We start from the raw sequence: 17,887 nt of genomic DNA, 5'->3' as shown, positions 1-17,887 counted from the left end.
TCAGAGGGCTCAGCGGTCATGTGTTGTATTTCTGGCATTATACCATAAATACAATTTGTCACCACTAAGCCCTTTTGATTGGCTGCAGCAGTTACATGCTATGTTCATGTAAACAATCACCGGGAGTGCTGCCGGAGTATCAGCGCTGGATCGCAGGGGGCATGGATAGGTAAGTACTAGTTTTTTTGCTTATTTAATTTATTTCCAGCACTTACAAAAAAATTAATCTCATCGTGGGTAACACCTTTAAAATCTACCTGGGGAGATGGACATGTAAAGAATAGAACTTTATTTGATTTTAACTTACTATTACAATTCTTGCAGGCAAAAGAAATGCATGAGCAAACTCCTGGAGTATAATGCGGATGTCAACATTTGCAACAATGAGGGCCTGACTGCTGTAAGTGATCGGTGTCGTTGATGTATTATCTCTCTCTATCAGAATTGTAGTAACGGCATCGGGACTTCAAAGTAGCTGGAAAGATGTTGGTTTAATCACTAAAAAGTGAGCAAAGCTTGAGAGAGGTTCAAGATGTGAACAAACTTGAAAACTTTATTTGCCTTCTATACCAGGATTGTGGTAACCAATAAACCGATTTTAGATATGTTGGTATGGGCTTTCATTTTTAGTTTGTTCTAAATTGTTCTAGTGCTGGTGAAAATGATAGAATCCTGAAATTTCCACTATTTTCGTTATTGTAGATTCTGAGCTAAGAGCGGTTGGTTACAAGTAGTTTGAAACAAGATATGTTTGCAGTGACCTAGCATACAACTTGACAAAGGTGTGCCTTTTTGCTTATAAAACAAAGCTTTGTAGTAGTATTGACACTCTGTAAGATGGATATAACCTTGTAAATGATTTACTGAGAAATAGAATAAGTTCAATAAAGTTCTGTGATCGTTAAAGTGATAAAAGAGAGAATAGAAAAACACCCGTCCGAGTAATGTTAAATGCAGGGTAAAGTGATGGACGTCATAGGCAGGCTTGGCATTTAGTGATCTCTAAAAGGGGATCTCCAGTCCTAAGTAATTGTTGGCCTATAGAATAGGCCATCAATACCTGATCGGCAACCCTGCCGATCAGCTGTTTTGAACGGACCACGGTGCTCTAAAAGCGCTGCTTCCCCTTTAATTTTTTTTCCTCCTCATACTGTGAATTGCCCACACACTTGTGTCGGTGATTCACAGTAGTAGCAGGTAAGGAATGAAGGCAAAGCAGCTCTTTTACGAGCACCCTTCAAAACAGCTGATCAGTGGGGTTACCGGGAGTCGGAGCCCCACCAGTCAGGTGTTGATGATCTATCCATCAATTCTTAGGACTGGAAAACCCCTTTAATCCACTGGTAAAATTGATTTACGTTTCCTGGAATTCCATATAAACCATGATTTTCCAGAACCTATGGAATTCTTTGCTGGATGGCTTAAGGCTATTGAAATCTCTGAGGTTATGAGTAAAGGGCCACTGCACTCTAGAGAGTGCCATGCTCCTTCTCCTTTGACATCATCCATCAAAAGCTGAAAGGATAAGAATTGCAGGCACTACTTTTTCCTTCTGATGTATATGCCTTTAGTTTATTCGCATACATTTATGGTTCTACTTTCTTCATAGGAAGAAATCCCAAGTTTAGTTCTGCATTTAGATAATTTTCCATTTTTAATTTTTTTTAGTCCTATGCATTTTTATAGTTGTTGATCAGGACTTTAATAAATGTAAGACCATTGCTATTGTTGCCGCTAATCTGTTTAAAACTAGAACTAATAACTTAAACCAATGTTCCCAGAAATTAGTTTTTTAATTTATGTACTGTTGCTTCTATAGCACCAACATATTCCCAAGTGCTGTATAGCGATGGTAAGCTCTCACTGGCCACAATATGCTCGCCCCAGTCTCAGACACGCTCATACACACTACAGCCAAGTTCATAGGATGAGCGCTGGGGAGAGCCCGGAGAACCTGGAAAAACCCCCACACAGAGCGCAAATTCTATTTCCGATGAATTCCCCCAAAATACAGGAGCTGTTTTCTACTGGATATTAAGCCTGAAACAGTTTCCCGTTTTTAGTTTTGCCGACAAGCTTGAATGGGATGATATTTAATGAGCATGTGTAATATAAACTTTTAGCCCTTTCCTGCCACATGACGTACTATTACGTCATGGATGGGAGCCTGTCAATGCTCTATGACGTAATAATATGTTGTGTGGGTGCAAGCCCTCATACTTCTACATCGACGAAAAATAATGTTATGGCTCTTTAAAGGTGCGGGATGAAAAAAAGAAAAAAGTTCTTTCCAAGTTTTTAGAATTTATAGCCTTTCCTTAGAGGTCATCAGTGTCTGGTGTAGTTAAGGTGCCACCGCATATCTGCAACCCCTTATTATTCTGCTGATCTGTGCGGGTACTAGGAGCTAGAAAGAAAACACATTAATGGCCTATCCCTGACGGTAGGCTACTCATGTAAAAGCCCAAAAAATCCTTTAAATAGCATGTCAACGTTCCAGAATGTGGATGGTTCCTCAATATAACGATATTAGAAGGGCTCCATTGAGCAGCGGGGGAGTTCTGCCCGTCCGGTCTGCTGTGTGATGAGTGGTTGACAGAGAGGCTGGATGTCTTGCAATACTCTGCTGTTTGTGTCCTATTTAATGCTAAGGACATGTGTGAATTTACAAGAACACCAGGCAGCTCGTCTGTAATGTATTTAGCCCCCTGCTGAGAAACCGTGACTCTGCTAACTATATAAGGGAATTGCTATTTAAGCACTTTACTGAACTATTTTTGCATCGTATTATTATACTTGTCACATCACACTATTGGCTTCCTATTACTGGCAGAGAACTGATTTGGTAGCTTGATCGTTTTTTTTTTTTTTTTTAAATCTTCATGTCTTCCTTCTAGATTCACTGGCTGGCTGTAAACGGACGGACAGAGCTCCTGCATGATCTTGTGCAGCATGTCAGCAATGTGGATGTGGAAGACTCAATGGGACAGACCGCACTGCATGTGGCCTGTCAAAATGGACACAAGACCGTATGTCTGCATGTGTATCTCCTAAGCTTTTCCGTTTTAATATTTTACTGCTTTAAAATTTGATCACAGTTCATGTCTTTTATAATGGAAGAAATACCGTTGCAAATCTTATGCATTTTTGTACATTGTATAATCACATTCAAGAGGGTTCTTTTCTAATTTAAAGGGGTGTTGGTTTTTATTTTTTTAAACATATATGTATTTATAAACTAGGAAACCAAACCTTTTTTGTAATATACATGTATTTAAAGGGGCTATCCAGGAGTGAAGAAAGGAGAAAAAAAAAAACGCAAAAATCTGACCGCAGCATAAGTGACTAAAATATCAACAAAGACAATACATTCTGTCATTAGACTATGCTGCCCTATGTATATAATATAATATTGTGCCGTTTGGCTAGGAGCGTTAAAACAAACATGTTTATCAGGGCAGTGCTCCCACCTCCTCCCGGCCCCTCTCACCAGTGATTGACAGCTTGCAACTGGTGTATCTGCATGTATACACAGGAGACCTCAATCACGGTGCGCTTAGCAGTCACACGTGTCAAATGTGAATCCGTTATGATGTAAGCTATGCTTCTGGGAATTTTTGGAATTATTCAACTCTTCTGATGAAGTTTACAGACTTCTAGGGACATCTGGTGGTCAACCTACGCATTTGTTTGCACCTCGGCCAAAATATTAGTGTGAGGGTGTGTGTAATTACTCAAGGTGCTCAATAAAAGACATGAACAGTACAACGGTTTGTGTGTTATTACATTACGTTGTATTTGTCTATAATTGTCACTTGGATAACAATCGGACCACATTTTATTAGTGATCAATGCAGAAATCCAGAAAATTTCAAAGGGTCCACTTACTTTTTCTTGCAACTGTAGCTATATTTTTCAGTACAAGTTCTTAGGATTCCACTTTTATCATCAACCCAGTTGTAGCTATGTGTCACCAAGTCTTTTACTACTCTGCCATCTCTTATTGACTGACGTAATATGAATCACACTCAACACCATAATCTATCCTGTTGTAGACCTTAACCTTAGGCTAGGGAATAACCACTAGGGTAGCTGGCATAAAAGCTGCTATGGGGCCCAGTGTCTAAGCTGGCCCAACTCCACTCACAAGTGAGATTAGTGATCAATGTGGATGGTGAAAGGGACAATGGAAAGTTGAATGCAGATCACTGGGAGACCAATGAAAAGGGGAAAGATTTACGGTACACCAGACAAACCCCTGTAATAAAGATCATCTATAAGATGATGTTTACAAAGTGATACAGTATTTGCTACTGCACCATTGGGGTCGGGTGGGGGCTTTTCTTTTTTTCTTACGACGGGTAAGAAGATGAGCAGTTACACATGTAATAACCCTGTGCACCTCATCAGACTATTTGTCGACTCTGACTTGTTTTACCGGCATCTGGATTATAGATTTTTGTTCTGTGAATTGTGACGATATATTTTCATGGAGACTCTACATATGTTTAGGAAGGTTTTATGCATCTTAGGCTCTGCTTGGGTCAGGCTTTTAGACAAAAAAAATTCCTTTTTCTGAATTTTTGTTCACAATATTATGCTTGTTATGCAGGTGTCTACTTTCATACACTAGATGGGTAATGGGGTATGATATTATTTATTTTATAATTCGGGCTTTAATTGTGTATGTCAAAAGTGTGAAAAGTGCAAAATGCACCCTAACAATGTTCAACTTGTCCTGCAAAAAAAACAAGGTCTTCTCATAAAAGGATTCGAGTCAATGCTTCTTGATAATTCAGTTTTGTCAATGTGGAAATCAATCAATTGCCAATACAGAGATCTGATCTTTTTATACATAGGCCTGGGACCATAACAAGTGGGCATTATCAACATATTGAATATAGACCTTTCCTACGTCAACATAGAGCAGTAGAGACAGTGGAACTCTCTGCTACATGATGCTGTAATGGTGGTTTCATTAAATTAATTTAAAATGGTTTACCCACTTCATCCATATCGATACTACCCGACTGAGCCACCATTGGATGCGTTATCTCCAAATAGAAAACTCATATTGTAGTCTTGGGACTTTCCTACCACACATGTGGTTCTCCATGGTTGGCCTTTAATTTCTCCTGTCCTGTTCGCATACTGCACCCTTTCTGCATTTCCCGTTCCCTCTTTTCTTTTAATAGAAACCCGTTTAAAAAATGTATTTAAAAGGGGTCTGGATGCCTGTCTTACAAGATACAATATTGCAAATTACCTGTACTACGCGGGGTTCAAACATCACGTAAATATTACGCTGGTGTTACATGCAGATATCGGTGCGGATACACCTGCAATAATTGAAACTTTCGATAAAAATCTGCTGCATTTACGCAACAAATAAGGCCTGCTGCGGATTTGAGAATCAGTTGCAGGTTTTTTTTAATGCGGTAAGTGAATGCCGTTTGTTAAGACACCATTCACACACATTGTACTGCAAGTTGTTACAGGCTTTGAGGGGAGATTCTGCAACAAATATGTGATGTTTGAACCCACTTTACGGTGCTTGCAAGGGGTGATTGTTCCAGGTATTTCTGGTTGCTATATTTGGAGTAATGAAGCAATTGCTTACTACGCCCCCCCCCCCCCCTTACACAAGGAAAAAATGGCAACTACATCAAGGTCTTAGGGCCAGGTAACATGTTTTGGTCCTTTTTGTTTGACATATGCGCTGGGAAAGCTCCTGGCATATACACTCAACTTATCTGGAGGCTCCCGTTCTCCCGCCGTATGCTGTACTTTTCTTTTCGGTATTAAATAGCGTAGTAGGCTACACTATTCCATACATAAGTATACATAAAAAGGATACTGTGTGTGTTTTTTTTCTTTTTTTCTTTTGCTCTTGTTTTTATATTGGGAGCCTATTAGCGACGTATTCATGCATATACAGTGGGATAGGTTGCAGCCTTCCAACTGAGGTATATGTCGGGAGATCCTACAAAGTAAGGCTCTGACATTGTGTGATCAGAGCCTTATTTCTTCCTTTGGATCAGTACTGCTTGATAAGAAGTTAAACTAGATGGACTTTTCCTAAGCTTATACTTATGCTACTATGTAACCTCTCTTTCTGCAGTTGTGAAGTGTTCTTAACTTTTTATTTATCATCTCTTTAGATTTTGCCACATTACATACTAAATAGTTTTTTCTTTTCTTTAATCTTTTTGTTAAAAACAGACTGTATTATGTCTATTGGACAGTGGTGCAGATATAAACAGACCTAATGTATCTGGAGCTACTCCATTGTATTTTGCATGCAGGTAAGACGTGTCTGTAAGAAATGTACAATTTGTTAATCAAATCACACAATTTTGGCCCTTTCAGCTTTGTCTATTATGATTGATTAAATAAGCAAAAAATAAATAAATGGGTTGTCCCACCATTAAATATAATAATTATTGTATAGATCATAAAAATTACAAGAAAACACTCTGATGTATGTGATTCCACCTGTGAGTGGATTATGTTTTATATAGTGGTAAAACTGCATGAAGTATTTATAAAAAAATGATAAAAGGGGTTAGTGAAGTGTTATGAATTTTTACTTACATAGTATGTCATCACCTGGTGTTCAAAGTATATAGCAATATGCACTATCGCTTACTGAGCTGAGTGCCGGTGGACATACATGCTTCGTCACACTCAGCACAGCCAGGTCTCTGCCTAGTTATCCTCCTATCCACTGTACAGCAGCCAATAGAAATATCTTTCTTCCTTTCTTGTCAGGTAAGGAGCAGAGCCTCTGTAGTAGAATGGCAATACATCTGAGGAGACTCCTTGTTCTCTGCTTGTTAGGACTGTAAAGCTCTGCATCCTGGCAGAATATATGAACTTTGCACATGCCTGTTTTGGCATTTGTTATATTTCATTATATTTCCATTGGTTTCTAAGGGGTGCAGTCAGTGGGTGTCACACTGTAAATATCTTAGCTAACATGGGATCCAGAGTAGTAATCTGCAGGGAAATTAAGAAGGACTATATTGTCAGCTGCCAGAGGGGGAATGAGACTGATTCTGCTCAGAACCCCTCCTCCAGCTGCACAGCTCAGCAGCAGCACCAAGGAGCACTCAAATAAGCAAAAAAGGTGATGGGTATTTCTGAAAATTATGTTAAAATTGCTATTTCTAGTATGATAATGATTCATGGGATAAACCCTTTTAAAGGGGTTTTACCCCAAAAATAATTTATCACCTTTTCACAGGATAGGTGATAAATGTGTGATTGCTCCGGGGCCCAGCATTCTGACCCACAGCAATCACAAGAACGAGGGTTCCGTCTCCTCCGTTTTGAATGGGGATCGGTGGTCACGCATTTGCACTACTGCTCCATTCTTTCTCTAAGGGACAGGCGGCGATAGCCAAACACTGTAATCGGCTATTTCTGTCAGTCTCATAGAGAAGGAATAGAGTGGTAATCAGCACACGTTTCCACCGCTCCATTCAAGCGGTGGACACCTGATCTCTGGGGGTCCCAGTAGTCGGACCTGCAGCAACCATACATTTATCACCTATCGTTTGGATAGGTGCTAAATGGGTTTTCCCACGAAAATTTAAGTATAACTTCAGCTCAAAAACATTTCATTTCCCATTATTCCAAGTTCCATATATTTAGTAATTTGTGTATTTTTTTTCCCTCTAGAGCTTTGTGTCTATATTAAACTTGATATTTAATGGGCTGCAATTCTAAGATTAAAAGCCCGATTGATAACATTAGTGTACCAGACCCCTTCTGCTTACTGTTGGCTGCATTGAAATAGTTAGAGCTTGTACATATTCGGGGAGAGATCAGAAGAGCCCACGGGCATGGCCACACCTTTGCTTAGTTTCGAACCTGATGGTCATGATATATCTTATAGTGCTTAGGCCAGGCACATCTAATTTTTAGCGGAATCTGCACCGAATTTCCGCAATAAAGTACAGTGCAAGTAAATGGAATTTGAATAACCCCGTTCAATTACAGAGTGAGAAATCCGCAGTGGATCCGAGACATGCTTTTGAATTTCAAATTCAGCAGACTGTCCTGTCTGTTGTGGCTTTTCATTGAGGATTTTACTCATTCTAATGCAATGAGCGAAATCCGGAACAAAATCTACAATTAAATGTGCATGTAACATATATGGATTTCTGCAGGGATTTTGATGCAAATATATTTAGGCTGGTTCAACCGCATAATAATTTGTGTTCCAACCCAGGCACATATGGCTTAGGTTTTTATTTTGTTAATTACTTGGACCCCACCCACTTTTCCCGATACTTTAGAATTAGTGAAAATGGTAACCAAATGCTTCCTAGAATTTGATATAAATAAAAATCATAATACTGTTAAATATCTATATTATTGCATATTGCCAGAAAAGTTTAGTAGACATACCATGCTACGATTAAAGTACAATCTTGTAGAGATGAGAAAAAAACTGTTAATCAGTATAAACTTCCATCCATTTAGTCCATTCCAAATAACTTTTGCCTTGTTTTTGCTTTATGTTCTGCTTAAAATTGAGCATCGGTTTGTCCCATATTTAGCATGTTAGTGGTGTATTGTTAGGTTAGTATATTTTCTTGCTTTTCTTTCACATTTAGTTTTTTTTCTGCTTTTCACTGAAAGGAAATTACAGTAAATGCTTTCCTTGTGGAAGATAAGATAACATAAAATTAATTTCTCCTCCAGCAGTAGTTTTGGTTTTGTACAAGAGAAAAATAATCAGATGGATAGAGATTTCATGTTCACATGGCTTCTGGTCAGATTATAATTAACATTCCATCAAGTATACAGCTTGTAGCGCAAATGATTTCTTTGTTTCCTGCAGCCATGGACAAAGAGATACAGCACAGATATTATTACTGCGTGGTGCAAAGTACCTGCCCGATAAGAATGGTGTTTCTCCGCTGGATCTTTGTGTGCAGGTATATCTTCTCATCAGAACGGCAGCGTCTCGTGTCATTTTATTTTTTAATAAAAGGGAGTCACTCACTTAAACGTGTTTTCCAATATATTGGAGTATAACGAGAGAAGCACGGTACTGGATTCCGAACTTTCCCTCTAATGCTTTATTAGCATTTGGTGCCATTTCATTACATACCCCATATTTTTTTTATATTGTCTCTCTCCTCAATCTAGTCTGATCGGTATACATTCCTACTCCTTGAATTCGAACTATATCCAAATTAATCAAAGCCAGACACCCATGTGATGTCAGCAGCAAGATTTTTAGACGTAACAATTGTTAATAATCTAGAAATCAGATGCTAATTATGTATATTGAGAAGCGCTTAATTGAGTATCATGTTGTTCTAATATAAGGAATAGGCACTCGAATCTGACTGCAAACTGGTGAACTCCTTCATTATAGACATTTAGGATTTTTTTATTTTTTTTCCTAGTATATGTTTTATTTCAGGATTTTAAGATGGGTTTACAGGGGCAGATTTCTGCCCATAGTGAGTGCTTATCAATGATATAACAAGTCACGGGCTGATGCTATACTGTATGGGGATGAACGATCATTAATATGATCGTTCGGTCCTTATCAGTTTGCATAATTGTCGGCAGCGCATCCCCTGTTTACACGGGAAGATGTGCTGCTGCCGCCAACAATGATTGATTTTATATCTTGCATAAACTATGTGATCAGCTCCCAAATAAGTGTTTGCGACATTCAATGTCTATAGGACTGATTGAAACAGCCAAGTGCTGTACTCCGATGTCAACATCAGTCCCATAGACTTCTCGTTTGCTGCTCCAGTCATAGTTTTTGCTTACTGCGATCTTGCAGTGAGGAGCAAATGAGGTCTTGGGACCCCCGTTCTAGTCATTGGTGGGGGTCCCAGTGGTAAGGCCCCCTGCTATCAGACAGTTATCGCCTATCCTGTAGATAGGTGATAAGTGTTGATTCCGAGAATACCCATTTAACTATTTATTAAAAAGACTCTGTCACCACATTATAAGTGCCCTGTCTCCTACATAAGGAGATGGGTGCTGTAATGTAGGTGACAGTAATGCTTTTTATTTAAAAAAACGATCTATTTTCACAACTTTCGGAGCGATTTTGGTTTATGCTAATGAGCTTTCTTAATGCCCAAGTGGGCGTACTTTTACTTTCGACCAAGTGGGCGTTGTACAGAGGAGTGCATGACGCTGACCAATCGGCATCATGCACTCCTCTCCATTCATTTACACTGCACTAGCGATATAGTTATATCACTATGTGCAGCTACATACACAAGCCCTAACATTACTACAGTGTCCTGATAATGAATACACATGACCATCCAGCCTGGACGTCATGTGTACTCAGAATCCTGACACTTCTGAATCTTTTTTGTGAGATTCCGGCAAGTGAAACGAAATCTCGTGAGATAACGGAGCTAAACGAGATTTCGTTTCATTTGCCGGAATCTCACAAAAAAGATTCAGAAGTGTCAGGATTCTGAGTACACATGACGTCCAGGCTGGATTTCATGTGTATTCATTATCAGGACACTGTAGTAATGTTAGGGCTTGTGTATGAGGCTGCACATAGCGATATAACTATATCGCTAGTGCAGTGTAAATGAATGGAGAGGAGTGCATGATGCCGATTGGTCAGCGTCATGCACTCCTCTGTACAACGCCCACTTGGTCGAAAGTAAAAGTACGCCCACTTGGGCTTTAAGAAAGCGCATTAGCATAAACCAAAATAGCTCCTAACGTTGTGAAAATCGTTTTTTTTTAAATAAAAAGCATTACTGTCACCTGCATTACAGCGCCAATCTCCTTATGTAGGAGATAGGACACTTATAATGTGGTGACAGAGTCTCTTTAACTTAGAAAATCACTCTGAACAGTATTGCATCTGCAAGGAAACAAATTATGCAAAACTTGCTTGTGAGAATTGATATGGACTAGATGGATGTGGACGCCGGACCATCACCCATATGTGAGCTTGTTGGACACTCCATTCCAAAACCATAGGTGTTAATGTGCATTTCGTTTTTGTTTTTGTATTTCTGATTTCAACTGTATCTCAGGACGCAGATACAGCTGAATCCTATAGCAAGGGAACGTTAGTTCCCTGCTCTACTGTTCACTGTATAACGCTGGCATCTCAGGGCAGACGGGCGTGATGACGTCACTGCCTCGCGCCTGTCTGTGCTGAGCCGTGATTGAGTGGCTCAGCATGAATGTATTAATGTCCGCTGCACTTCTGCCCTATAACGGCTTTTCAGGCAGCTTATTGGTCCATGGAGCCCTCAATGCCGGCCCCATTTATTTCTTGTTTTAGCCTCAATGCCCGCCCCAATGGTGTATGTATGTATGTATGTATATATATATATATATATACGGATGATGGCGGTTATATACAGGGATGATGGAGGTCCTTGTATATAACCCCCGTCATCCTTGTGTATATAACCCTCATCATCCCTGTATATTACCCCCATCATCCCTGTATATTACCCCCATTAACCCTGTATATTACCCCCATCAACCCTGTATATTACCCCCATCAACCCTGTATACAGGGGTGATGGGAGTTGTATACAGGGGTGATGGGGGTTGTATACAGGGGTGATGGGAGTTACCCATGTATACAAGGGTGATGGGGGTTATATGCAGGTATGATTGGAGTTATATACAATGCATTTGGAAAGTCTTCAGACCCTTTTAAATTTTTTTACATTTTGTTATTTTGAGGCCTTGTACTAAAATAAAAAATATTCAAGTTTTTTTTCCCCATCATTCTGCATTCTATACCCCATAATGACAAAGTGAAAACAGAATGTTCGTAATCTTTGCTAATTTATTGAAAATAAAAACTAAAATATTGCTCTGACATAAGTATTCAGACACTTCACTTAGTTGATGCCACAAGGTTTGCACATCTGAATTTCAGAATTTTCTGCCTTTCGTCTCTGCAGATCCTCTTAAGCTCTGTCCGGTTTGATGGGGACTGTCGATAGACAGCCATTTTTTAGGTCTCTCCATATATTTTTTCGATTGGGTTTAAGCCAGTGCTCTGGCTGGGCCACTCAAGGACATACACAGAGTTGTCCCTAAGCCACTCCTGTGTTGTCTTGGCTGTGTGCTTCGGGTCTTTGTATTGTTGGAGGTGAACCTTCGGCAGAGTCTGAGGTCCAGAGCACTCTGGTCAGGTTTGAGGGCAAGATGAATGGAGCCAAGTACAGAGATATTCTTAATGAAAACCTGATCCAGTCTCTCTGTCCCAGACGCTAAAAACCATTCATGGTTGGTTGATCTAGATATACAATTTATGCCATGACAATATGCAATTTTTTCCTGTTCTTGGTGTCTTTAACTGTGTATTATATGTACCGTTTATAAATATAAAATATTATTGTATTTTCGATATATACTACACAAAGTTTGTGACACATAGGTGCGATTTTACGTATAGATTCTGCATATTGCTTCTGACGAAGCTTTTTATAAGTTTTTGATGTGTACACTTGGTGTTGAATCAATAGTATCCATTAATGACACTATGTACTGTATTATATGTACACATTTATGAATTTATAGTGCCTGAAGAAGGTTAAGGTAATGACTGAAATGTCGTACTGATACTGGCAACAATAAATCTATTTTGAAAAATTACTCTCATTCGGTGTGCATTGTACTTTCTTTCTATACGCTAAAAACTGTGCCCACAGAATGATTCTGCCACCACCATGCTCCACTTCAGGGATGGTATTGGGCAGGTGATGAGCAGTGCCTGGTTTCCTCCAGACATAACTCTTATAGAGGCCAAAAAGTTCAATTTTTGTTTCATTAAACCACAGAATCTTGTTTCACACAGTCAGAGTCCTTTTGGTGCTTTTTTGAAAACTCCAGGCGGGCTCCCATGTGTCTTTTTACTGAGGAGAGGCTTCTTACTGGCCACTCAGCCATAAAGCCCAGATTGGTGGAGTGCTGCAGTGATGGGAGAAACTTTCAGAAGGTCAACCATCTGCACACAGGATCTTTGGAGCTCAGCCAGAGTGACCATTGGTTTCTTGGTCACCTCTCTTACCAAGGCCCTTCTCACCCGATTACTTAGTTTATTAGGGTGGCCAGCTCTAGAAAGAGTCCTGGTTGTTCCAAACTTCTTCCATTTAAGAATTATGGAGGCCACTGTCCTCCGTGCAGCAGAAAATGTTTGTACCCTTCTCCAGATTTGTGCCTCCACACAATCCTGTTTGAGTTCTACAGACTGTTCTTTACTCCGCATAGCTTGGTTTTTGCTCTGATATACATTGTCAGCTGTGAGACCTTATATAGACAGGGGTACGTCTTTCTAAATCATGTCCAATCAAATTTACCACAGGTGGACTCCAATCAAGATTTAGAAACATTTCAAAGATCTACAGAAATGGGAGGCCCCCAGAGCTAAATTTCAAGTGTCATAGCAAAGGGTCTGAATACGATCCAAGGTTCAACAAATACGATCTGAAAAACCAGAGCATTATATTAGTGCTCTGGTTTTGTAAAAAACCAACCAGTGGATCGCTGATACTCAGAGCCAATTTACCATGTTATACAAAGTAACGAAAACACACTCCACCCATGTTCACTACATGGGTTAAAGTTTCCACCTGCGGAATTAATTATCAATCAATGTCAGCCTATGCTGACTCTGGAATAGTAGTTTGCTTTGTATATAAAGCAGACACAGCATTGGGGGCACTCATATCCTTTTTGCCATGATTAAGAGCAACACGCTTGCTCGAAACGCGTAGGCCAAGGTCATCCAGCCCGCTATATATACACCCTGAGACTGCGTCTCCGTGTAACTTTTAACCATTTTTTCAATAAAATTGGGAACAATTTTCCTTTTTAATCAAACACAGCGCTGGATTTTCTCTTTCTTTTTCCTGATATACCTACCGCTGGCCGTAGCGGGGATCCGTGCGAGGTGTCTGGAGACGCAACTACTGGTGAGCTGGAGGTCTCCTCCTTTCATTACTATAATCAAGTTTACGGCACATGCCTCCGTGCCCACCGGATTATCTTTGCGTTAAATTGAACAGTATTTCATGCACTATTGGAACGATATTTAGTTGCAATATACCAACTGGAAAACCAATTGTTTGATGAACATTTGAATTACGTATGAAATATCTGGAATACGCATGCAGTTGTCTCAAGGGGCTTACACCTGACATTTATTCAACTTCCATAATATATATAACTTAAACATGGCTTGTTTTTAACCACTATACGACCGATAATATATCCATTCAAACGAGGTATTTTTTCTCTCAACAAACAGTGGAACTAATTGACACAGGTGCGGATATGCCAAATCCACAACGCTCTAGGGCTGAAATGGTCGCACTAGTATTTGGGGAACCCGGACACAAGGAATTTTCCAGCCCCAATTTAACAAACAGTTTCAAAGAACTGGAGAAACTTTCCGCAAATGAAACTAGGTTATGGTGGGATCTCACTACCTTACGAAATTACATATCAAAAAACATGATCCCAAGAGGTCTGAGACTACGAAAAATGCCTACGAACAAGTACTCAGAAGAGTTTATAATTGATTGGAACAAAACACTATCAGATTGTTCAATCAATCTCATGTTACTCATCACCAAACATGAGGAAATCAAGTTGTCTCAACTTCAAAATGACATTTCCAAAATAAAAGAGGAAATAAGTTTACATACCAGCTCACCAGATTTTTTGACCTTACAAAGAAAAATGGACGAACACCTTGAACAACTGGAAAAATCTATCGCAGACATAAAAAAATCAAAATTCTTGCGAGATAGTCAAGATTACAGCAATGACGAGGTTTATACTTGGAATAAAGCCAACTATCATAAACGCAGTAACAAGTCTATTCTCAAAAACCGCAACTATCCACGAAGATACAACTCCAGCTCACATAGGGTTAGTTTCAGCTCTACGGAGCTGGAAACTACGGATGGAGCAGAGGAGGAGTCGGATCAGGATCTCTCACAAGGTCCACGCAAACTCAGATCCAACTATGATGTCAACCCTGGTACATCAAAAAACGGGGGAAGAGGGGGGGCAAGAAACACAAGCACCCCGGAGACCATACAAACACGGAGATTAAGGAACCACAGATAACAAACCATCTCGATGTGGTGAACCTATCTTCGGTGTCACTTTCCCCCGCACAAACCAAGGTCCTTACATTAGGACTCAACTTTGTACCTAACCAGGACTTTGACATATTTAAGACCCTCCTGGATATTAACAAATTCGTCCGAAACCTAACGGTCAAAAGGCATTTTGTAACATCAGAGCCTGAAAATTTAACACAAGTTGAGGAGACATCTACCATACCGGGTGAAAATCAATATAGGCGACTTATGTTTGAGGAACAGCAGACATTATTACACTTAGAAGATCTTGCCGAGGAACACACTGAAGTTGCCATCAGCAACCAGTCAACCAAGTTTGTAACCAGAAATCCTCACTATTACCCAGTACAATCCCGTACAGAGTCCATGGACAGATTCCAATATATCATGGAAAGAGAGTTACATGGAATTAAAGACCGGACAAAAAATAATGCTTCCACTCACAACCTTACCCTGGCCGAAAAACAAGCATTGAAATCCTTACAGGACAATGAAGACCTTATCATAAAGATGGCAGATAAGGGCGGTTCCATCACTGTCATGGACAAAGACATGTATATAGACCAAATAAATAAATTGTTGAGTGACACAAATACCTACACCAAATTACAACATAATCCTACTAACGTTTTTTCCCTAGAGTTGAACAATCTATTGGATAAGGGTCTGAACACGGGCATACTTACCAAGAAACAATATGATTATATGTTAGTAGAGTCTCCCGTAATACCTATACTCCATGCCTTACCCAAGACACATAAGGGTATCAATCCCCCTCCTATGAGACCTATAGTCTCAGGTATAGGTTCTCTTACTGAGAAAACATCTGAATGGCTGGATTCCTTCTTACAGCCATTTGTATCTAGGGTACCGGGTCATTTAAGGGACACAAAGGATGTTCTATCTATTTTCCACAATAAAATCTGGAATCACAACCATATATGGCTCACATGTGATGTGGTGTCTTTATATACCAGCATTCCTCATCCAGTGGCTATTAAAGCTCTCACCCATCACCTCCACAAGTATAGTTCATTTGATGAAACATTACAAAACTTTTTGATAGAAATAACCTATTTCTTAATGACACACAATTTTTTCAACTTTGCAGGTACTTTCTACTTACAACAACGAGGGGTGTCCATGGGAGCTAAATTTTCCCCATCCTTGGCTAATTTAGTTATGGCATGGTGGGAAGAGTCTTTTCTCTTCTCCCCCACCAACACGTATGCGGAAAACATCCACTGGTATGGCAGATACATAGATGACCTTCTATTCATCTGGGAGGGAGATGTATCTGCCATTCCTAAATTTCTGGAATTCTTAAATGCCAACGATCTCAATTTGAGATTCACTTACTCTTATAATCAAAATACCATCAATTTTCTCGATATAAAATTTACATCTACTGTAGGTTCCCACATTGATTCAGAAATCTTTCATAAACCCATATCAGGGAATACCATCTTGCACGCCACCAGTTGCCATCCAAAACACACTATCACGGCAATACCAGTAGGTGAACTAACACGTGCAAAAAGAAATTGCAGTACGGAAATAGGTTATGCCAAAGAGGAATCTGAGACATGTCACAAATTAAAAGCCAGAGGTTATAAAAATTGGATGTTAGATAGAGCCAAAAAAATAGTGGGCACCAAAACGAGAGATTCCCTTTTAAAGGTTGACAAAAAGACGGAAGCTACCGAGTTGGTTGGAATTAATTCCAACATGCCAACCTTGGTACTAGAATACAGTAACCAATTCAATTTAATTAAAAAAACAGTGTTAAAGTATATCCCTCTTTTGTTTGAAGATTCCAAATTAGAACAAGTTTTGCAAAATGGTTGTAGAGTGGTATCCCGCAGGGCAACCACCTTAGGCAATAAATTGTCCCCGTCACTTTTGACATGTAGTAACTCCAAACCCACTTGGTTAACACATAAGGGCTTTTTTAAATGTGGAGTACATCCTTGCAAAACATGCAATATATCTAAAACCATCAAACATTTCTCTAATTCCATGGAGGACACTAATTTTCAAGTCAAATCATATATCAACTGCAATAGTACTAACGTGGTATATATTATTGAATGCACCACATGTAATCTAAAATATGTGGGATGCACAACAAGGAAATTTAAGGTACGCATCCTAGAACACCTAGGTTATATAAGAAATCCTAATATAACCAATATATCCAATGCTGCCCGACATTTTATATCATGTCACAATAGAAATATAAATTCTTTCAGTACATACGCAATAGAGAAAGTCAGAGGTACAGTGAGGGGAGGGGATCTCAAACACCTTCTTTTGACCAGGGAGGCTTTCTGGATATACAATCTACAGACACGTTTCCCTGCAGGTTTGAATCTTAAAAAAGAGCTCATGTTCCATTATTAAATAAGCCACATTGTCATCCAACTCCATACAGGTCCAAGAGTTTCTCAATTTCGCGTGGTTTCAAATATCCAGACAAAATAACACTACAAAGATCTATACTGATCAATTATATAAATTATTAGTATGCATCATACATATCAATTAATATTATACGTAACTTCGTTTAGATATTGTGTATATCAAAAATGGTCCCATGTCTATAGGGACTATACTCACTGGATACATATAATTTTTACTACTAGGATTATGATATAGATTAAAGATCTTATAAATAAAATATATATATCAATGCCCAGAAAATTAGTAGAATAATCCCAGGATTATGGGACATAACGAATTTATTATCC

General features: G+C 39.3%; 1 protein-coding gene across 4 annotated transcripts in view; it reads left to right on the top strand.

Annotated features, from left to right (window-relative positions):
* Positions 1-17,887, top strand: part of HACE1 (HECT domain and ankyrin repeat containing E3 ubiquitin protein ligase 1) — a 105,959-nt gene that overhangs the window by 16,653 nt on the left and 71,419 nt on the right. For all 4 annotated transcript variants that reach the window (XM_075862215.1, XM_075862213.1, XM_075862211.1 and 1 more), the window contains 4 exons: positions 325-400; positions 2,898-3,029; positions 6,223-6,305; positions 8,852-8,948. In XM_075862215.1, coding sequence (XP_075718330.1) covers positions 325-400; positions 2,898-3,029; positions 6,223-6,305; positions 8,852-8,948 — 388 coding nt within the window. The remainder of the gene's footprint in view (positions 1-324; positions 401-2,897; positions 3,030-6,222; positions 6,306-8,851; positions 8,949-17,887) is intronic.

The sequence above is a fragment of the Rhinoderma darwinii genome, chromosome 4 (genome assembly GCF_050947455.1).
Source record: "Rhinoderma darwinii isolate aRhiDar2 chromosome 4, aRhiDar2.hap1, whole genome shotgun sequence".
NCBI lineage: Eukaryota > Metazoa > Chordata > Amphibia > Anura > Rhinodermatidae > Rhinoderma > Rhinoderma darwinii.
The sequence above is the reverse complement of the archived record's forward strand: the minus strand, read 5'-3'. Positions and strand labels throughout refer to the sequence as shown.